At 47.1% G+C, this 21,982-nt stretch overlaps 1 protein-coding gene across 2 annotated transcripts in view; it reads right to left on the reverse strand.

Moving 5' to 3' along the window:
- Positions 1-1,963: 1,963 nt before the first annotated feature.
- LOC140491265 (beta-1,3-galactosyl-O-glycosyl-glycoprotein beta-1,6-N-acetylglucosaminyltransferase 3-like) overlaps positions 1,964-21,982 on the reverse strand; it is a 31,111-nt gene continuing 11,092 nt past the window's right edge. The window contains exons 1-2 of one of the 2 annotated variants that reach the window (XM_072589236.1): positions 16,920-17,719; positions 1,964-2,530 (exon numbers count right to left, since the gene is read on the reverse strand). In XM_072589236.1, the coding sequence (XP_072445337.1) occupies positions 1,994-2,530; positions 16,920-17,687 (1,305 nt within the window). In that variant the 5' untranslated portion in view covers positions 17,688-17,719 and the 3' untranslated portion in view covers positions 1,964-1,993. Of the gene's footprint in view, positions 2,531-16,919; positions 17,720-21,982 lie in introns of those variants that run through there. The other variant, XR_011963258.1, reaches the window with a different exon arrangement.

Here is a 21,982-nt window from a genome sequence, read left to right on the forward strand (position 1 = left end):
CAATAACTCTGGACATTGTCACTCCCTGTATGACACTATGTCCAGAGTTATTGTGCCCGGAGGTGCGGTGTCCGGAGTGACACAGGAAAATGAAGCTGAACCAAAACCAACCTCCCAATCACTGGATTTGCAACACAGTGACATTCAATGACCCTCAAAATCGTTCAATTGTTCCTTACCAGAATTTACAAATAACAGATCTTGGATAACAAGTTTATAAGTTAATAAATTGTTAATTTCTGTTTATGTCACTTTAGCAGAATACAGATGATCATAAACCCATGCAAACCTCCCCCCCCCCCCCCCCCCCCACCCACCCCCCCACCCCCACCCCCAATTCGCACACCAGCAGACAGTTAAGAGATAAACCTGTTTAAAATTTTAGTTTCAATGATAAATCGAGGTCATCATGAAATCCTTTGATGCTGGGTTGTATTACAGGCACAAGAACTGTATACCATGTTTGAACTTAAAGTCACCAGTCAATGCGAACAAATTCTGAAGACCTGTGGAGACTAATACTCATTCCCGAAGACTCACATTCTCATCTCAGACCTTTTAACAAGTTAACAACTGGGGAAATAACTAGACAAAGTCAAACCAAAAAGAAGACCAGACCAGTCCAGCAACTTCCAAAGAAGCACTTCCTCCAAGCCCAAAATCCAGTCAGAGCGAGGTCACTCATGGTTTTTGCTTTCTTTCTCACCATTCTCTGTGGTTACCTGCCCGGCAGCATTCCTCTTACTGACTGACCCATTCACTATCCATCCAGCTGTCAGTCCCTGAGCAGAACTACATCTCGGTGCTGAAGCGTCTGCTGTGTTCAGAGAGCAGTAATTCACCTGCATTATCTTTCCTGGCCAGATCCTAACAGCAAACATCAGTCTTTTGTCTCTCCACTTTTTTTAAAAAGAAGAACTAGCCACTGTTCAAAGTTCAATTCTCAATTTGGACTCACAGTTCCAAACCAAAATGAGAAAAATAAAAAAAAGTGATGGTCACAACACTGGTCTTGCAGTGTCCAGCTGTAGAGTGCCCACTCGTGCAGTGTTCCAGTAAGGCAGTGCCCACTCGTGCAGTGTTCCAGTAATGCAGTGCCCACTAGTGCAGTGTTCCAGTAATGCAGTGCCCACTCGTGCAGTGTTCCAGTAATGCAGTGTCCACTCGTGCACTGTTGAGTATTATTAGTGGATGTGTCCCTGTGAGACTGGGCACAAATAACTCCATTGACCTGTAGCCAACCACTTCAACTCCTCCTCCCACTCCACAATGACACTTCCTGCACCACCAAATCCAAGCTATCTGACAACTGGAGGAAGAACACCTCATCTTCTGCCTTGGGACCCTCAACCACATGGCATCAACATTAACGACACTAGTTTCCAAATCTCTCCTCTTCCCGCACCTCATCCCAGATCCAACCCTCTAAATCTGCTCTCTCCTCTTGACCTGTCCATCTTCCTTCCTAACTATATGTTCGACCTTCCCCACCGACCAATCACAATCACCCCCCCCCCCCCGCCCCCCCAACACCGATGGATTTACCGAGCACCTTCCCAGCTACCTTCCCCAAAAGCCCCACCCTCCCTCTATTTATCTCAACCCCCTTATTCCCCCACATTCCTGATGAATGGCTTATACCTGAAATATCGGTTCTCCTGCTCCTCGGATGCTGCCTGACCTGCCATGCTTTTCCAGCACCATACATTTTGACTCTCACAGTAACTAATGTTACAGTGCTAAGTCTCACAGTGCCCAGTGTTACAGTGGATAGTATTAAGGTATCCAATCTCGACAGTGCACAACACTACAGTGCCCAGCCTCTCACTGTCTCGTGTTACAATGGCCATGTTACAGCATGCAGTCTCACTGTGCCTGGCCTCCACAGCACCCAGTGTTATAGTATATAATCTCACAGTGCCCAGTTTCACAGTGCCCAGTCTCTTAGTGTTTCCGATGTCTCACCCACCACCCCTACCACCATTACTGAGGTTTACTCTGTCCCAACCTCCAACCCAGCCCCAATTTTACCAAGTGTCCTGTTTCGGAGATATTCCTCCATGCACTGTACTGCTGTGTTGTCCATATTGGGGTCAAACTTATTTGCAAAGAAACATCTCTGACGGACCACCCACTGTAGATCTCCTGCCCCGTACACACAAACCAAGTGGCGATACCTTCCCGTGCAGGGAGGGTATAGGGCACCCCTCGCAACGTCACCAGCCTCAAAGGACCACTTTACTGCCCGGCCAAGTGTCCTGGTGGCTCCTTGGGTGTACGGGATGGAGCCGGGTACATTGGGCATTCTGTGCAGGGTAGCCCACACATGCTCGTCCGGGCTGTAGGTGTCCTCCGACCACTTGAGGAAGGCCTGGATCTCGGCACTATCAAACACATGGCTGACAAACTCTCTGGAGGCCATGAAGTAGGCGCTGCCCACGAAGATGGAGGTGCTGATGTTCGGCTGGTCTTTCAGTTGCGCTGTCAAGACGACTTGGTCGAGGGTATCATGGTGGTATTGCCAACGTTTCTAAAAGGCAGGCACAAGAGAGAGTGAGAGAGACAAGAAAGCAGAAATGATAGCTTTTCAACTTTGCCTATGGCTTTTTCCCTCCCCAACTCCTTTGCACTCTTCTTGCCCCCAGCTCCGGCAAGATCCATGCACACTCCTTCTCTCAGTTACTCACCTTACAGTGGAGAACAAGGCCATTCAGCCCCTCAGGCTTTTCTCACTCCTATTGCCTAGTGCCAGTCACCTGCCTACTTCCCCAAATCCCTGCCTCCCAAACCATCTCCCAATGCTCATTCGCTGAGCAAACATAAAACTCATCCTCAAACTCTCCCAGTGGATCTGGCTCCAAAAATACACTTCAAGCTGTGCCCTCTGGTCATAAAGGTTGAGAGCACCAGAAAAATAGATCCTTCAGCCCATCGTATCTGTGCTGGCAAAACAGGCTCCTTGCTACTCCAGTCTCATTTTCCAGCACTTGGAACATTGCCTTTCATGCCTCACCAGTGCAATGGAGACACTTTCCTGTGGTCATCAACTCCTGGAGTGGGACTTGAACACAGAGCTTTTGCCTTCGAGAGAAGGACATGGTGTGCAGGGATATAGTTCTTTGAAAGTTGCATTGCAGATAGACAGGGTGGTGAAGTAGGTGTTTGATACCTTTACTTTCATTGGTCCGTGCATTGAGTATACGAGTTGGGATGTAATGTTGCAGCTGTAACAGAGATGGATAGAGCTCTGAAAGATAGTGGAATCAAGGGTTATGGGGATAAGGCAGGAACAGGATACTGATTGTGGATGATTAGCCATGATCATAATGAATGGTGGTGCTACTCCTGCACCTATTGTCTATAAGTAGGAGTATCTTTGACTATCTCTGATATGCATTTGCCATTACCAAGTGTGATCTATTGTCTGTAGAAGACATTGGTGAGGCCACTTTTAAAATACTGCATACAATTCTGGTCACCCTTCGAAAGAAAGGATGTTGTTAAACTTGAGAGGGTGCAGAAGAGATTTACCAGGATGTTGCCGAGATTGGAGGGTTTGAGCTACAGTAAGAGGTTGAATAGGCTGGGGCTATTTTCCCTGGAGTGTTGGATGCTGAGGGGTATCCTTACAGAAGTTCATAAAATCAGGAGGAGCATGGATCCATGTTGAAATGATCAGCCGGATGATAGTACACTTCACACAGCTTCCTTTATCACATACATGCAAGAAGACTCGACCAGCCGGGTCAAAGCCCACCCTTGCCTGGAGAGTCTGAAACAGGCAGTTGCAATCACACTTTTACACACAAATCAGCGTTCCCTTTTCACGAATTACATTTTGATTTCAAGCCTTAGCAACACAACTGATCAATCAGATCCTGATCTATTTACATGACGTTTAGCATTAGATCATTGACCTTAAACTTCTACAACACCTGTTGAGTGTTGTTTCGGTCTTCCTACCTTCTCACTTAGCTGGGGCCAGTTTCAGTAAGCTAGCTAGCTTGCATATGTGCTTGGCTGCACTTTTCTGTTGCTGCTCAGAATTGTTTAGCTGACCTCCTTTTCTGTTCTTGCCCCATTTTGATTCCTTCCACATCGGCTGTATAGCCAAAGGTCTTTTCCCAAGGGTGGGGGAGTCCAAAACTAGAAGCATAGGTTTAAGGTGAGAGGGGAAAGACCTGAGGGTCTTTCATGCAGTGGATGATGTGTGCCTGGAATGAGCTACCAAGAGGTGGTGGAGGCGGCTGGTACAATGACAATATTTAAAAGGCATCTAGATGTGGACATGAATAGAAATAGGTGAGAGAGATATGTGCCAAAGGCTGGCAAATGGGACTAGGTCAGATTGGGATGACTGGTCAGCGCAGACAGGTTGAACATAGAACATAGAACAATACAGCACATAACAGGCCCTTCGGCCCACGATGTTGTGCTGAACACTTGTCCTAGCTTAAACACCTATCTATGTACTTATCCAATTGCCGCTTAAAGGTCACCAATGATTCTGACTCTGCCACTCCCACAGGCAGTGCATCCCATGCCCCCACCACTCTCTGGGTAAAGAACCTACCCCTGACATCCCCCCTATATCTTCCACCCTTCACCTGAACTGAAGGGTCTGTTCCATACTGCATGATGCTATGACTCCATGCTCTCTGGTTATTGAGGTTTAGAGCATCAAAATAATAAGTTGCCCTTCAGCCCATCGTGTCTGCACTGGTCAAAAAGACAAGCTCTGAGCTGTTCTCATCACATTTTGCAGCACTTGGCCCATGCTCTTGAGTGTCTCACAACAGCAATGAAGACACCTTCCTATGGCCATCAGCTCCTGGAGTAGGACTTGAATCCAAAGCTCCTCCCTCAGAGTGAAGGACACCACACATTAGATTCTCTACAGTATGGAAACAGGCCATTTGGCCCAACAAGTCCACACCAATCCTGTGAAGAGCAACCCATCCATACCCATTACCCTACCCGATATTTACCCCTGACGAATGCACCCGAACACTATGGGCAATTTAGCACGACAAATCTACCTGGCCTGCACATCTTTGTGGATTGTGGCAGGAAACCAGAGCATCTGGAGGAAACCCACGCGGACATGGGGAGAATGTGCAAACTCCACACAGACAGTCGCCCAAGGCTGGAATCGAACCCAGGTCTTTGGCGCTGTGAGGCAACAGTGCTAACCACTGAGCCACCGTGCCACCCCTTCCGCAAGACACAAGACACTTTATTTACATTGTATCAAAAGATATCTTTTATCCTCGGTCCTTGTGGCATCATGCATGGGAGATATGGATCCTTGGTTACCAAGGGGAGGATAGATTATCGATGGTATGCAGGAATGTGGATGGTGGAACAGGATCAAAAGGGCCAATGGCCTACTCTTGTTCCTTGTATGTATGGGTGCTGATTTTCTTTTATACAACTTACATCGGAACTTGCCATCATCTCATACAAATGTAGTTTAGGCTTAATTTGCATTTCAATTCCTCAGATCTCCCTACTATGCCTCTAACCCAAAATCTTACGTCTGCATTCCATTGCACTTGTACAATCGGTAAACAGTGAAGTATATTTCCTTGTCTTAATTACCGAGTGCTCACCCATTGAATAAACCTCACTCCAATCTCCTTTATTCCAATGGGAGCATCGTTGACCTTTCCAACTGAGCCATCCAACTTAAACCCTGGCACCATTCTGCGAAATCTCCTCCCTATCCTGAGGGTCCTCACATCATTTTATAGTCACCGGAAATGACCACAACAATCCAACTGGGGCTAAACCAATTCGACATGCAGCATAACTCAACCATTTATTGGCATCAATGCCTCTATTTATGAAGCCTTCTGCTTTTCTACCCTCTTATGGCCTCCCCCATCTTCTAATGTTGATGAATGTTTATCGCCAGATCCCTCTAATCCTGCGCACTCTTTACGATTGTGCCATTACATTTCTATTACCTTCTCCCAAAACATATCACCTTACACTCTTCTGTATTCACCTCTGACTGGATGCTGTCTGTTCATTGTGGTGACTCTGAACAATTCACATCATCCTCACCATTTGCTAATCCTCCAGGTTTATCATTGTCCCGAATATGGGCATTTTGCCACATACTGCAAGATTGATATCACTGACATATTGAATAAAAGCAGTCGTCTATTTAGGGCTGAGATGCGGAAACATTTCTTAACTTACAGGATAGTGAAGTTATGGAATTCTGTACCACAGAAAGCTGTGGAGTTTGAGTCATTGAATATATCCAAGAATGCGATTAACAAATATTTAGGTTTCAAAAGCATCAAAGGCATGGGGAGAAAGTGGTAGTATGGCATTGAGATTGAGCATTAGCCATGATCATATAGTATGGTGGGCCTCATGGAGGGCCAAATCATCTTCTCCTGCTCCGGGTCTTGATGTTTATATGTCCCAGCTCTGTGGATCATTCCCATCTCCCAACCACCCATCCAAAACAAGATCCATGAATCAGGGCTTGTGTTGTCAATTTTGTTGTCCAGCCGTTTTTATCTAGTGTCTAGTGAAACACTTCATTGAATCCAGTTCAGACAACATTCTCTGCATTCGAATTCTCAGCTACTTCATCAATTACCTTTTGAAAACCTGCATTGGCTTCGCTTCATTAATTTGATCTAAGGCAGGTTGGTGCGAATTGCAGCCATAACTGCCAGCATCAATGTCAAGTGCATGATACAAAGTAAACTAGGATCCATGCGGTGTGAGCCTCGGAGACCCAGGTTTAAGTCGCTTTTGCTCCAGAGTTGTGCGATAACATCTTTGAACAGTTTCATCAGTAAATGTAAGACCATTAACAAGTCGGGACAGGAGTCGGCCATTTGGTCCCTCAAGCCAGCTTCACTAGGATCGTGGCTGATTCAACATTCCTCAAGTCCATGTTCTTGCCCTATCCCCATAACGCTTAATTCCCCAACTGAGCAAGAATCTATCCATCTGAACCTTAAATATATGCAAGGACAGCTGTCTGTGGCAAGGAATTCCAAAGATTCACAACCTTCTGAGAGAGGAAATTCCACCTCATCTCAGTCTTAAACTGGTGCCCCTTTATTCTGAGACAGTACCCCCCCTGGTCCTGGACTCTCCCATGAGGAGAAACATCCTTTCAGCATTTATCCTGTCAAGCCCCTTAATCCTGTCCATTTCAATGAGGTCACCTCTCATTCTTCTAAACTCCAGTGAGTAGAATCCTGTTTAGCCTTTTGTTTTTAAGACAATCCCTCCATAATGGGGGCCATCCCACTGAACATTCTCTTAACTTCCTCCAATGAAACAACATGTTTTCTTAAATAAGGTGACCAGAAGTGCTCGCAGTGCTCCGGATGTACTCCCACAAGCACCTTGCACAGTTGCAGTAAGACTTCCTGACTTTTATACTCCAACCACCCCCCCCTTCAAGTAAGGGCAAACATTCCACTTCAGTTCTGAAGAAAGGTCACCAGACTCAAAACATTGACTCTGTTTTCTCTCCACAAATGCTACCCGACCTGCTGAGTCTCCCCAGAAATTTCTGTTTTCATCCAATATTCCATTAGTCTTCCCAATTACCTGCTGCCCCCGTGTGCGAGCTTTCCATGTTTCATTCACTAGTTCCCCCAAGTCCCTTTGTATTGCAACTTTCTGAAGCTTTCTCCATTTAAATAATATTCTATTCTTTTGATTTCCCTTCCAGATGAACAACTTCACATTTTCCCACATTGCACTCCATTTGCCAACATTTTTGCCAACTTAACCTATCAATATCTGACTGTAAAGCACATAAGACAACATTTTTTACTGTAACTCGATTATATATGACAGTAATACATCAGCAAGGTTTGAGAAGGTTTGTAGCTCAGGTTGAGGTTCTAGATGTAGATTTGTTCGCTGAGTTGGAAGGTTCACTGAAGATGTTGCCTAGTATGGTGACAAACATCTGAAAATGAACCTTCCAGCTCAACGAGCAAACCTACATCCAGAGTAATATTTCAAGTCAACCTCCGCGTACAACGGGATCTTGATCAGATGGGCTAATAGGCCGAGGACTGCCAGATGGAGTTTAATGTCGAGAAATGTGAGGTGCTCCATTTTGGAAAGGCAAATCAGGGCAGGAATAATACACTTCATGGTAAAGTCTGGGGAGTGACGATGAAGCAAGAGATCTTGGAATGCTGATTCATAGTTTCTTGAAAATGGAGTCGCAGATAAACAGGGTAGTGAAGAAGTCGTTTGCTATGCTTGCCATTATTGGTCAGTGCATTATGTGTAGGAGTTGGGAGGTCATGCTGTGGCTGAACAGGACATTGGTTTGGCAACTTCTGGAATACAGCATGCAATTCTGGTCTCCCTGCTATAGGAAGGATGTTGTGAAACTTGAAAAGGTTCAGAAAAGATTTACAAGGATGTTGCCAGAGTTGAGTGAGGAAATGCAGGAGATTGGTACTAAATGTGGAATAATTACAGACACAATGGGCTGAATGGCATCCTTCCGCAAGAATTCTTTAATTCTGTGACTGGTGCAGAGGGAGATTAACTTCAAGGTTCATGTTATCAGGAGGACCCTTTCCTTAGCTGAGTGGTCAGAAAACTCCCTACTCTTTATTTGAACTAAGGTATAACCTGTCTCCACCAATATCATAGCAAAAGTCAGCCATTCGTCCCTTCAAGTCTGCTCCACCATTCAAGAAGATCACTGCTCTTCTGGTTGCAATTTCAATTCCACATTTCTATTGGTTGCCCCGGGGTCCTTATCTTTTTTTAAAAAAAGGTCACCTTGCTCACCCTTTCATAACTTCATCAACTCAGCCTTCACAACTTTGTACAGAAGAGATTTACACAGTGCAACAGCCGTCTCAGGGGAAAATAATTCTGCAAGGCATTGGTGAGTTCACTTTTGGAGTATTGGGTAAATAATGTGATCGACCTGCTGTTGGAAGGGTGTTGTTAAACTGCAAAGGATGCAGAATAGATTTACAAAGATGTTGCCAGGACTGCAGGGTTTTAGTTATAAGGAGAGGCTAGATAGGCTAGGACTTTTCTCACTGGAGTATCGGAGGGTGAAGGGTGATCATATCGCGGTTTATAAAATTGTGGGGGAAATCAATAAAAGTGAATAGCCCTGGGATAGGGGAGTCCAAACCCAGAGGGCATAGGTTTAAGGTGAGACCTGAGGGTGGTGCAAATACAGAGCAAGTTGCCAAAAAGAATTGTTGTAGTGGGTACAATCACAAGATTTAACAGACCACATAAATAGGACAAGTTTAGGGGGATATGGACCAAACACAGGATAATGGGACTAGTTCCAATTAGGATACCTGCTTGGCATGGATGAGTTGGACAAAAGGGTATGTTTCGGTGCTGTAGGACTCTGACGATATCTTATTGTACAGAACCTACAAGAGAAAGCAATGTCCCATCAACCACCTTATCATGTCCCCTCAGAGAAATTTATACATTTCAAAAAGATCTCTCAGATTTCCAAACATAAATGTATAAAAGCCAATTTGTTCAACCTTCCTTCATAAGATAAACCCTTCATTCCCAGGAAAAAGGCAGGTGAAACTTGCTGTCAATGTAATTATTTTATGTTTTAAATGAGAGAAAAATGTACAGACTGATTCTGATGTGGTCTCATCAAGGCACTCTCTCCACCCCTCAGGCCTGGAAATGGACACTACATTTTGAAGAAAAATGTCTGTGCTAATGGACTCTGGACTAGAAAGGACTCTGTTTGTTGGTAATTAACTGTCATCTGGTTTGTTGGGTTTATCACCTGCACTGTCTTGCATGTCCCTGGGTCTGGCAGGTCTTACCGTGAGCTGGGAGGCTCATGGGTCGTCCTGAAAGCTGTCACCCCGAGAGCCTCCCACTCAAATATGAAAAGACAGCAACAATGACATTTATGCATAAGACAATCCTGTTACATTAAAAAGTGCAGATAATACAGACCCAGCAAGACCCCGTCCCTCTCACCTTCCGACCACTCTAAGGCAGCCCGCCCCTACGTGCCTTCCGGCTCTCAGTCCGCCCTGACACACCTTTCGACCACCTCTAGGACTGCCCGCCCCAGTACCCACCTGGGGTGAGTGGGTAGGCCATCCTGTGAACCTGAAGGTTGGTAGGCCACCTTATGACAGTCTCCCGAGAGCTAGATGGTGGGTAGACCGTTCTGAGCACTGTCATCCTGAAAAGGGGTAATCGGGACGGGCTGTCCTCGAGGTGGTCGAAAGCTGTGTCAGAGCAGCCGAGAGCCAGAAAGCGCGTAGGGACGGGCTGAGATCCAGAAGGCTTGTGGGCTGCCCTGCACACTGTCGACCCAGGGAAGGGGACAGGCTGTCCTAGAGGTGGCCGAAAAGTGTGCCAGGATAGCCACTGGCCAGATGGCGCATCGGGGTGGGTGAGAGCCCAATGGTATGTAGGGGCAGACCGAGAGCTAGAAGGTTGGCAGCCGTCCTCAGCGTTGTCACCCAGGTGGGTACTGGGGCGGGCAGTCCTAGAGGTGGTCGAAAGGTGTGTCAGGGCGGACTGAGAGCCGGAAGGCACGTAGGGGCGGGCTGCCTTAGAGTGGTCGGAAGGTGAGAGGGACGGGGTCTTGCTGGGTCTGTATTATCTGCACTTTTTAATGTAACAGGATTGTCTTATGCATAAATATCATTGTTGCTGTCTTTTCATATTTGAAACTGGGATTTATGGTTTGTCCTCAATTCCCTGTGAACTGGTTGAACGGTAGGGTTTGGGGCCGAGATTTGCTGCTCCTCTCCCTTGCAAAATTTCTGTTGTATACAGCTGTAAATGTTAACTGTTGTGCTGTAACCTCTTTTTTGTACTTGTTTAATAAAATAAAACAAAAACAGGGGAATGCTCCTCTCCCTTGTAAAATTGCTGCCTCTTGTGTACAGTTGTAAATGTTAACTGTTTTTATAAACTGTTTCATAAAATTTATAAACAGGAGATTCAGAGGTCTTCTCGATTTAGGGGACTGACTCTGTGCTGGCTGGGTCACAGTGTGTTACTGTTGGTTTCTGCTTGTTTTTTGTGTGGGGGATACCTGATTCCTGAACTAGCTGAATTATTTAGCCAGCTTGTTAACTGGTCTTCCTTTAGTGAGGACTGATTGTTAAACTCCTGATGCACATAATGTGTCTCAGGTGTAACTCAGTTCTCATTAGGGGATTGTTGTTTCACTGGCTGGTTACAGTCTGTGTGTTACTCTTTTCTTCACTTTTGAGAAAAGGACAATGTTAATTTTGTGGTAGGGCTTAGCCCTTGGACTCTAGTTTTCTTTGTTTTTTTGTATGTGTCCTCACTGTTTGGACTGAGCCCTTGTGGAAGACATACATTTTATCAGAGGAGCTGTTCCTGTGGGGAGGCCTAGCCCTGAGACTGGGCCTCTGAAGGTTGAACACCTGTGTGTGTGCTGGGAGATGAGCACTTGCTGTATCCTGGAGTTTGGGAGAAGACCTTTCCTTCAGGAGTGGACCAAAACCCCTGTGAGGTTAACTACCTTTACAATGTACTGTGTTCCTGTGAGTGGGCCTGGCTCTCCAAGGATGTGCCAGGACTCCATGGAGACTGAACATCTATGTGCTCTGGGGTGTGCATTTGCTGCCTTTGGGAGTGGACTCTGCCCTTGGTTGTAGACCCTGTTTTTAGCAGTGGTCTCTATTTCTGACAACACATGTCGTAAACTGGAATGGACTCTGTTCCTGAGAACTCTTTTTTTTTTGAAGACTCAATATTTGGACTCTGTTTTTTCACAATTAACTCTATTGTGTTTCTTGTTGGGCTTATCACCTGCACTGTCTTGTGTGTCCCTGGGTCTGCAGGCCTTACTGTGAGCTGGGACATTCATGGGTGGTCCTGAAAGCTGTCACCCCTGAGAACCAAAGGGTGGGTAGGCCACCCTGATGCCTGTTGCCCCTAAAGCCAGTAGGTGGGTAGGCCATTCTGAGCGCTGTCGTCCTGAGAAGGGGTAATCTGGATGGGCTGTCCTACAAGTGGTCGAAAGGTGTGTCAGGGCGGACCGAGGCCCGGAAGGTGCGTACGGGCAGGCTGCCTTAGAGCTTCCAGAAGGTGGGAGGGATTTGGGGGGGGGGGGGAAGGCTTGCTGGTTTTTTTGGGGGTCTGTATTGTATGCTCTGTTTCTTACACAATTGGACTGTCTTATATGTATGAATGTCATTGTTACTGTTTGTAATGATTGAAACTGGGATTTGAGGTTTGTTCTCATTTCCCTGAAAACTGGTTGAAGGTCAGGGTTTGGGGTTGGCTTTGTCATTCCCCTCCCTTGTAAAATTGCTGTTTCTCTGTATATCGCTGTAAATGTGATTGTTTGTATAAACTGTGAATTGTTTAATAAAATATAAATAAACAGGACTGTCTGTTTCCTTTCTTCCTGGTGATGGAATATAAATTGTGAGGAGCAATTACAAATGTCTGCGAAATCACAAAGCTAAATCATGAAAGAGGAAGGGGAGTGTAGGTTAAGCTAGATATGCTTTGTACAAACACCGAGAAGCATCTGTTTCCCGCTTCTGCAAAAACAAAAACCACAATCAAGAGGCCATAAGGCTCAGTGTGGACGAAGAATGAGAGGAAATGTTGCTTTAGAAAGCAAGGAAGCAGATGGCAGTGAAGGAGGATATACGCCAACAATAGACCACAGAGGGATGTGGTGAAATGGCCAAGCAAAACCTGTACTGTTACGCACAAGGCCAGATAAGGCAAGAGATAAACAAGAGGAATGGGTGCTGGGTTTAGAGTAGTGGGAGGAGGGAAAGAGAAATGAATTGAATCAAGGTTTTGTACTGTGTGCCTATCTTGTAGACACCACTCTTGCAAGAGTATATCAGATGATACTGCTGCTGCAGATCTTGTCTTGGACTGAAATTATGAAGTGAGTGGGTTCTATTTCCCACATAAATTAAGATTTACACACTTGTTGTTTTTCACTGCATCTGACACCTACACACATGACATGGGTACAAGGGAAAAATACGCACGACTGCTGTTGGGTGGTAGTGGAAGAAAAATAAACAGGCATGTCAAGGGATCTGCTCAGAGAGCTGGCTCAGCATATGAAGGACTCTTCAATCCTCTTGAGAAGAGACTGACTTTGAAATAGCCTCAGTGTGTCTTATGTGCTGCTGTTGGTGTCCTCCTCCTGAGGAGTTTATTTTTTTTTTCATAGTTTGTTGTGGTTTCTTTCTGCTTATTTCTTCTGTTAATTTGAAGCTGTGCTCAGCTACTACCACCACTGCTGCTACAGTCTGGGTCTGTGCCTGCTCCTGCGACTGAAGCCTGGACCTCACCTGCGCCTCTGCTGCTGCTGCTGCCTGGGCCTACCTACACCTGGGGACGACTTCGACTGCTACTTCTGAGGCCGCTTCCGAAAAAAAAATAAACAGGACGATCAGATGCTCTGTTCACTCTGAGCTGGCTCTGAGGAAGTTGGATCCGTGTCAAGGGCTCCATGTGTAAACAAAAGGGTGAGTTGGTGACTGGATAATGGCCTCTGTGAAGTTATTCCTGATGTAGAGGTTTCCTGCTCCTCGGATGCTGCCTGACCTGCTGTGCTTTTACAACACTGCTCTAATCTTGACAGTAATCTCCAGCATCTGCAGTACCCACTTACAGTCCTAGAGATGTACAGCACGGAAACAGACCCTTCGGTCCAACCTGTCCACGCCGACCAGATATCCCAACCCAATCTAGTCCCACCTGCCAGCACCCGGCCCATATCCCTCCAAAGCCTTCCTATTCATATACCCATCCAAATGCCTCTTAACTGTTGCAGTTGTACCAGCCTCCACCACATCTTCTGGCAGCTCATTCCATATGCGTACCACACTCCATGAAAATGTTGCCGCTCAGGTCTCTTTTATATCTTTCCCCTCTCACCCGAAACGAATGCCCTCTAGTTCTGGACTCCCCGACCCCAGGGAAAAGACTTTGTCTATTTATCCTATCCATGCCCCCCATAATTTTGTAAACCTCTATAAGGTCACCCCTCAGCCTCTGACGCTCCAGGGAAAACAGCCTCAGCCTGTTCAGCCTCTCCCTATAGCTCAAATCCTCCAACCCTGGCAACATCCTTGTAAATCATTTTGGAATCCTTTCAAGTTTCACAACATCTCTCCAATAGGAAGGAGACCCAGAATTGCATGCAATATTACAACAGGGCCTATCCAATGTCTTGTACAGCCGCAACATGACCTCGTAACTTCTGTACTCCATACTCTGATCAATAAAGGAGCATATACCAAACGCTGCCTTCACTATCCTATCTACCTGCGACTCCGCTTCAAGGAGCTACGAACTTGCACTCCAAGGTCTCTTTGTTAAGCGACACTCCCAAGGACCTTACCATTAAGTGTATAAGTCCTGCTAAGCTTTGCTTTCCCAAAATGCAGCACCTCACATTTATGTGAATTAAACTCCATCTGCCATGTCTCAGCCCATTGGCCCATCCAGTCCTGATCCTGTTGTAATCTGAGCTAACCCTCTTCGCTGTCCACTACACCTTCAATTTTGGTGTCATCTGCAAACTTACTAACTGTATCTCTTATGCTCGCATCCGAATCATTTATGTAAATGACAAAAAGTAGAGGGCCCAGCACCGATCCTTGTGGCACTTCACTGGTGACAGGCCTCCAGTCTGAAAAACAACCCTCCACCACCCTGTGTCTTCTATCTTTTGAGCCAGTTCTGTATCCAAATGGCTAGTTCTCCCTGTATTCCATGAGATCTAATCTTGCTAATCAGTCTCTCATGGGGAAACTTGTTGAATACCTTACTGAAGTCCATACAGATGACATCTACTGCTCTGCCCTGATCAATCCTCTTTGTTACTTCAAAAAACTCAATCAAGTTTGTGAGACTATTTCAATATCAACCTAAGAACAATCCTTTACATGCTCTGAACTGAACTTACATTCTTCTGTTCACTCTTAACTCTTAAGGGGTAGCCATGAGCACCCACATGGGCCCCATCTATGCCTGCCTCTTCATCCAGCGGTACCATTCCCCACGTTTTCCTCCACTACATTGATGACTGGATTAGCACTACCTCGTATTTGCATGAGGTAGTTGAAAAGTTCATTAGTTCTACCAACACCTTCCAACCTGACCTCAAATTCACCCGGACAATCTCTGACACCTGCTTCCCCTTCCTGGACCTCTCCATCTCTGGCAACCGACTAACCGTGGACATCTACTACAAACCCACCAACTCCCACAGCTACCTGAAATACACCTTCTCACACCCTGCCCCTATAAAAACACTATCCCTTATTTCCCAATTTCTCTGCCTCTGTTCCCAGGAGGACCAATTCCACCACAGAACATCCCAGATGGCGTCCTACCTCAAAAACTACAATTTCCTCTCCCACATGGTTGACAATGCCCCCCAGTGCATCTGCTCCATTTCCTGTACCTTCACCCTTGAACCACACTCCTCCCAACGTGACAGGGACAGAACCCCTTGGTCTTCACCTTCTGCCCCACCAACAGCCGGATACATTGCATTATCCTCCACCACTTCTGCCACTTACAAACAGACCGCACCATTAGGGACATATTTCCCTCTGCACTCCACCTGCATTTCAGAGACCATTCCCTTTGCAATTCCCTTGTCAGATTCACACCCTCTACCAACCCACCCTCCCCTCCTGGCACCTTCCCTGGCCTCTGAAAGAAGTGCAAAACCTGCACCCACACCTCCCCCCCCCCCCCCCCACCTCCCCTCCGTCCAAGGCTCCAAAGGATCCTTCCACATCTGACAGAAATATACTTGTACCTCCACCAATGTCATCTACTGCATCCATTGCACCCAATGTGGTCTCCTCTACACCGGGGAGACAGAACTCTGACTTGTGGATTGTTTCAGCGAACATTTCTGGGACACTCACACCCACCAACCAACCCCACCGCCCCATGGCTGAACACTTTAACTCCCCCTCCCACCAAGGGCATACAGGTTCTGGGCCGCCTCCATCACCAAACCCTTACCAGCTAATGCCTGGATATTCCACCTTGGAACTCTGCAACCAGGTGGATCAATGTCGATTTCACTAGTTTCCTCATTTCCCCACCCCAATTCATCGCAGTCCCAAGCCTCCAACTCAGCACCACCCTCCTGACCGGTGCATCTTGCTTCCCACCTGTCCACTCTACCTTCCACACACACCCCCCCTCCCCCACCCCCCAGCATACCTTCATCTATCTATCTCATTCCCAGCTACCTTCCACCCCCAGCCCCACACCCATCCCACTTACCTCTAAGCCCCCTGGTCCACAAGCCTCATTCCTGATGAAGGGCTTATGTCCAAATCAGATCCTGCCTGACCCATTGTGCTTTTCCAGTGCCACACTCTTGTCTCTGATCTCCAGCATCTGTAGTCCTCACTTTCTCCTACACTCTTAACCTACCTACATTCCTGTATACTCGCGTAATCCGTCACTATCCCTCCTTATCCCAGGCCCAGCCCTCTCTCTCTACCCCATCCCTTTCACCTGACCATCTTCCTTTCCACCCATCTTGTCCACCCCACCCACTGTCCAATCACAGCCACCTCCTCCCTACATCCACCAATCACCATCCCATCCACCTTTCCCCAGCCCCACACCCCCATTTATTCTGCAGCCCCTTTCTCTCCCCTGGTTCTGATGAAAGTTTCCGACTTGAAACGTCAATTGCCCTTCTCCTCTGCAGCTCAACTCTCCAACTCCTCTATATTCCTTTGTACATTCTGAACCTCCCTCCATGCAATTGAACACTTTTAACAACTCTGTATCTCTTTGTACAGTCGAGAGGTAAAGGACTGGAGGGGAGAGAGAGAGGGAGGGAGGATGGAAAACACTTGGATGAAGAGAGGCCGAGCAGACAGGAAGGCGGTTACCTTTTTGAACCCTGGTGCAGGATCCGACTCAATCACGTTGGAGCCGTTCAGAGCTCTGAGGCTGCGGACTATCTCCCGGTTGGTCTTCAGGGGGAAGTCTTGGCCACACACATTGATGAAGTACCTCCAGGGGACAGGGCTCTCCAACAGCTCCTTCATGCAGTTGAGATCTGCCTGAACTCTGCTCCATCCAGCATAGGTGACCCACTCCAGCTTGGCTGCGACAAAGACATTGTGGAAACACGAAGCGATGGCCTGAACGGCCGCATGAAATTGACTCGGGGATTTGCGGTCCACGTGGATACAGTAGACATTCTGTGGGGCGTAAATGCTCCGTAGAAGCCTCTCGAACATCTCAATGCTCTGGTGGATGACCATGGAGTAAGCCAAGGGGAAGTGTTCCTCCTCAGGGCTCAGGGGGACAGTGATATACTTGCGGGCCCTCACAAACGATCTGCAATTTCGGGTCATGTTCAGATAATCTCCCTCAGTGACGGCCTGGTGCTTGAGGGAGACACTAATGGAGTTGAGGAGGGCCCTTTCCACCTCCTGCCTGTCCCCCTGGATGATCTGCCAGCAGGTGGAGTTCTCTTCGACCAGCAGGAGGTGTTCCTGCATTGGACTGGCGCCTGGTTTCACCAGCCTGAGGGTCAGCCGGCCCCCTCCTCTCTGGACCAGCAGCCATTGGCACAACAAGACCACACTGAGTACACACAGCGCTGATCTGATGCACGACCAACGGGTACAACGCTGGCTCAACTTGGGCATGGCACTTTCCAGAGGGCAGTGTCCCCAGCCTATAGGCGATAGGCAAACGCAGAATGGATGCTCTCAGTGCTGGGCAGCACTGCCTCCACCAGGCCGTGGGGAAGGAGTGACTGCAATTTGCTGGAGAGGTCGCACCAGCCAGTCCCCTCGTTGTTAGACTCTTGTCTTCCCTTTTCCCCAAGATTCAGCGAATGACTCCGACTTTTACGCCCTCTTCCCCCCGGAACTGCTCTCCCTCTGGAATTCCTCTCCCACTTTAACACCTCTCCCTCTCTCCGTTATCCCTTTGTAACCCCTCTCCCTCTTTAACCCCTCTCCCTTTGTAATCCCTTTCCTCCACTAACTCATCTCTCTCCCTCAGTAACTGCTCTCTCTCGTTCCTCCTCTCTCTGTCCCTCTGTAACTCCTCTCTCTCTTTCTCTGTCCCTCAGTAACTCCTCTCCTCCCTCTCTCGGTAACTCTCTCTCTCTCTCTCTCTCTCGGTAACTCCTCTCCCTCTCTCTGTGTCTCTCAGTAACTCCTCCCGCCCTCCTCTGGATGAAACCCAGCCAATGTTCCGTTGTTTCTCTCTCGGAGTCCGGGCTCCTCTCGCTGCTGTCTGCCTGCCTGGCTACAGGCGTTTCCTTCCCCGGTCTCTGCTTCTCTCCGGCCGTTCCTGGATCGGTGTTGCCCGGGTGAAGGAAACGAGAGGATCGCGATGGTGTGCAGTCTGGATCGGAGAACCTACTACCAGAGAGACACAGAGCCAGCCGAGCCCAATAAACCACGCCCCAGCCTGGGCTGAGATGCTCTTTCAGGAAGGAACCTGCCATCGAGCCCACAACAATGTGGGAGGGGTAACCCTTGGATGAAGAGAGAACCAGGAGACGGGAAGTGGTTACCTGTTTGTACTGTGACTCTTAACTGCCCTCTGGGCTATTAGGGATGGCCAATAAACACGGGCCCGGCCAACGGTGCCCCCATCCCATCAATTTATTTGAAAAAAAGTGACAATAGTAAATCAAGTTAAATCAAACTTCACCACCCCTCATCTCTTTCTCTCTCTCTCTTTGATGCGAAATTGGAATTATGGTGATTTGGCCGTTCATAATAAAGATGTGAATCTGAGTACAGCAAGTTGATCTGAATCCAAAAAAAAATTCCCCAGTCGAGAGTGACTCAGAGGTTAGCATTGCTGGAGCACAGTGCCAGGAACCAGAGTTTGATTCCAGCCTTGGGTGGCTGTGTGGAGTTTTGCATGTTGTCTGCTTGGGTACCCTTCGGGTGCTCTGATTTCAAAGATGTTCAAGTTAGGTGGATTGGCCATGCTGAATTGGCCATAATGTCCAGGGATGTGCAGGCTAGGTGGGTTACCATAGCCACACACACACACACAGCAGAACACTCCTGCAGGTTTAGGCAATGCTCAATCTAATGCAACATCCTGGTGGATCTCCTTTGCCCCCCCCCCCAGTACAATCACATCCTTCCTATAATGCGATGACCAGAACTGCACCCAGTATTCCAGTTGTGGTCTCACCAAAATCCTGTAAAGCTCCAACATGACACCTCCCTGCTCATGTATTCAGTGGCTTTGACCCTTCTTAATTCCCTTACCTGCCTATCCTACTGCCTTCATGGATGGCTGGACACACAAACCAGGATCCGTCTAATCTTCTGTGCTTGCCAGGGTCCTCCTATTTAACATGTACTCCCTTGCCATGTTCGTCCTCTGGAAATGCATGTCACAGAAATTTGGGCATTCAGTAGCACAGAATGGAGAACAAAAAATGACTGGCATCAAGAGCTGGCATCTTTTAAACATTGTAACTGTGTCCACATATATTACTTCACCTGGAAGTTCATTCCATCACAAACCACTCTGGGGAAAAAAGAGTTGCTCCTCAATCTTTAAATATTTTTCCTCTGACCTTACAAACATGGCCCTGAGTCTGAACTCCCCCACACGAGGGAAAAGACCCTTGTCATTCACCTTATCAATATCAAAATCTGTCATGATTTTATAAACCTCAACAAGGTCACCCCTCAATTTCCTATGCTGCAGTGAAAAACATGTACAGTTCTGATGTGGATCCTTCAGAGAGGGGACAGAAAATGTTTACCAGGACGTTGCCTGGAATGGGGGATTTTACCTGTGAAGAAAGATTGGATAGACTGGGTTTGTTTTCACTAGAATGCAGGAGATTGAGGGGCGACCTTATAAAAGTTTATAAGATTGTGAATGGCATGGATAGGGTGGAAAGTATATGGCCTTTGCTCAGGGTGGAGTGTCAGTTACTCGGGGACACAGGTTCAAGGTGCAGGGGTCAGGGGCATGTTTAAAAGAGATATGTGAGGCATGTTTATCATGGAAAGGGTGGTGAATTCATGGAACACACTGCCAGAACAGACAATGGAAGCAGACATAATTGTGGCTTTCAAGAAGCATCCAGCAGCAGGCATGAATAGGAAGGGAACAGGGGAATACGGATCCTGTAAGTGAAGACAGTTTTAATATGGAAGGCAAACTGTGTCAGTACAGGCTTGGAGGGTTGAAGGGCCTGTTCCTGTGCTGTAATATTCTTTGTAAAATGTCCCAGCCTCTCCAGTCTAATTTTATATCTCAAACCCTGCAACATCCTGATAAATCTTTTCTGAACCGTCTCCAGTTTAATAATATCGTTCCTACAGCAGCATGAGTAGAACAGGACACAGTTTTCCAGAACTGGCCTTACCAACTTCCTGTCCAACCTCAGCACACCATCCCAACTCCAATATTCAGAGGGCTGAACAATGAAGGTCATCACACTCCAGCAGGCATTGTTTCACCCTGACTCCCCTTGTAACTGTCCACATCTCGCTGGGACACTGATGTGAAACATCTTGGCTCTTTGACTGATTCGACCAAGTCTCATTTCCTCTGTTTCTGTGTATCCCTCAGAACAGGAATGTAATGTGCATTCCCATGGCAACATCACAATGACAGACTTGATTATGGATTCACATGAAGTGGGCATCAATGACTGGGACAGCCTTGTTACCCATCCCCCTAATCTCTCCGGCATAAATGATAAGGAACTCTCCTCTTTAACTCCACTGTCCTTGTATTTTAAGAACCCTGACCACAAATGCAAAGTCACATGGGAGAGAGGTCCATGATTCTGTCCCAGAAAAACTGAAGGAAGGATGATTAATTTCAAAATTGGGATTAAGGGTAAAGTGGAGAAGGAGTAGGAGTAGTGCAGAAGGAGTAGTGTTGCGTCATATTGCTGGCCTTGTCTTCAAGGTGATATTGATGTTGTGTTTACAAGGTCCTGTTGAGGGACCCTTCCTGAATTACTCCAGTAAATCCACAACAGGTATAACATTGTTTCCAGGAAAAAATGGACAGGATTCATCAGAGAAGGAAAATGCAAATTGCTCAAAGTCTTATGAGATGATAACATGGAGGGACCAAGCAGCTGAAGGCCGGTGGAGTGATGGAATTAGGGGATGATCAAGAGGCTGGAATTGCAGGAGGGCTGACATCATGGAGCGATAATGAGCATTGATGTTACAGCTAAGAGAGGGTTGTTGGGACTGGAGGAGGTTTCAGAGATAGGGTGGGGTGTAGGGGGTGGAGGAGGTTCTGGATTTAGGGAAAGTGTCAGGGCTGGATGAGGTTACAGAGATAGGGAGGAGTTTATTGGGTGGAGGGGCTTACAGAGTCATAGAGATGTACAATGCAGAAACAGTCCCATCAATCCAACTCGTCCATGCCGACCAGTTCTTCGAACCTAATCTTGACTCAATTGCCCGCACTTGGCCCATATCCCTCTGCAGCTTTCCTCATTATATACCAATCCAGATGCCCTTTAAATGCTGTAATTGTACCAGCCTCCACCACTTCCTCTGGCAGCTCATTCCACACACGCACCACTCCTCAGCCCATTGGCCCATCTCATCAAGATCCTGTTGTACTCTGAGGTAACCTTCTTTGCCATCCACTACACTTCTAGTTTTGGTGTCATCTGCAAACTTACTAACTGTATCCCCTATGTTCACATCCAAATCATTATATAAATGATGAAAAGCAGTGGACCCAGCACCGATCCTTGTGGCACACCATTGTCACAGGCCTCGAGTCTGAAAAGCAACCGCCACCGCACTCTGTCTTTTACCTTCAAAGTCAGTTCTGTATCCAAATGGCTTGTTCTGCTTGTACTCCATGAGATCTAACCTTGCTAACCAGTCTACCATGAGGATCCTTGTCGAACGCCTTACTGAAGTCCACATAGATTGCGTCTACGACTCTGCCCTCATCAATCCTCTTTGTT

Source organism: Chiloscyllium punctatum, chromosome 19, assembly GCF_047496795.1.
Source record: "Chiloscyllium punctatum isolate Juve2018m chromosome 19, sChiPun1.3, whole genome shotgun sequence".
NCBI lineage: Eukaryota > Metazoa > Chordata > Chondrichthyes > Orectolobiformes > Hemiscylliidae > Chiloscyllium > Chiloscyllium punctatum.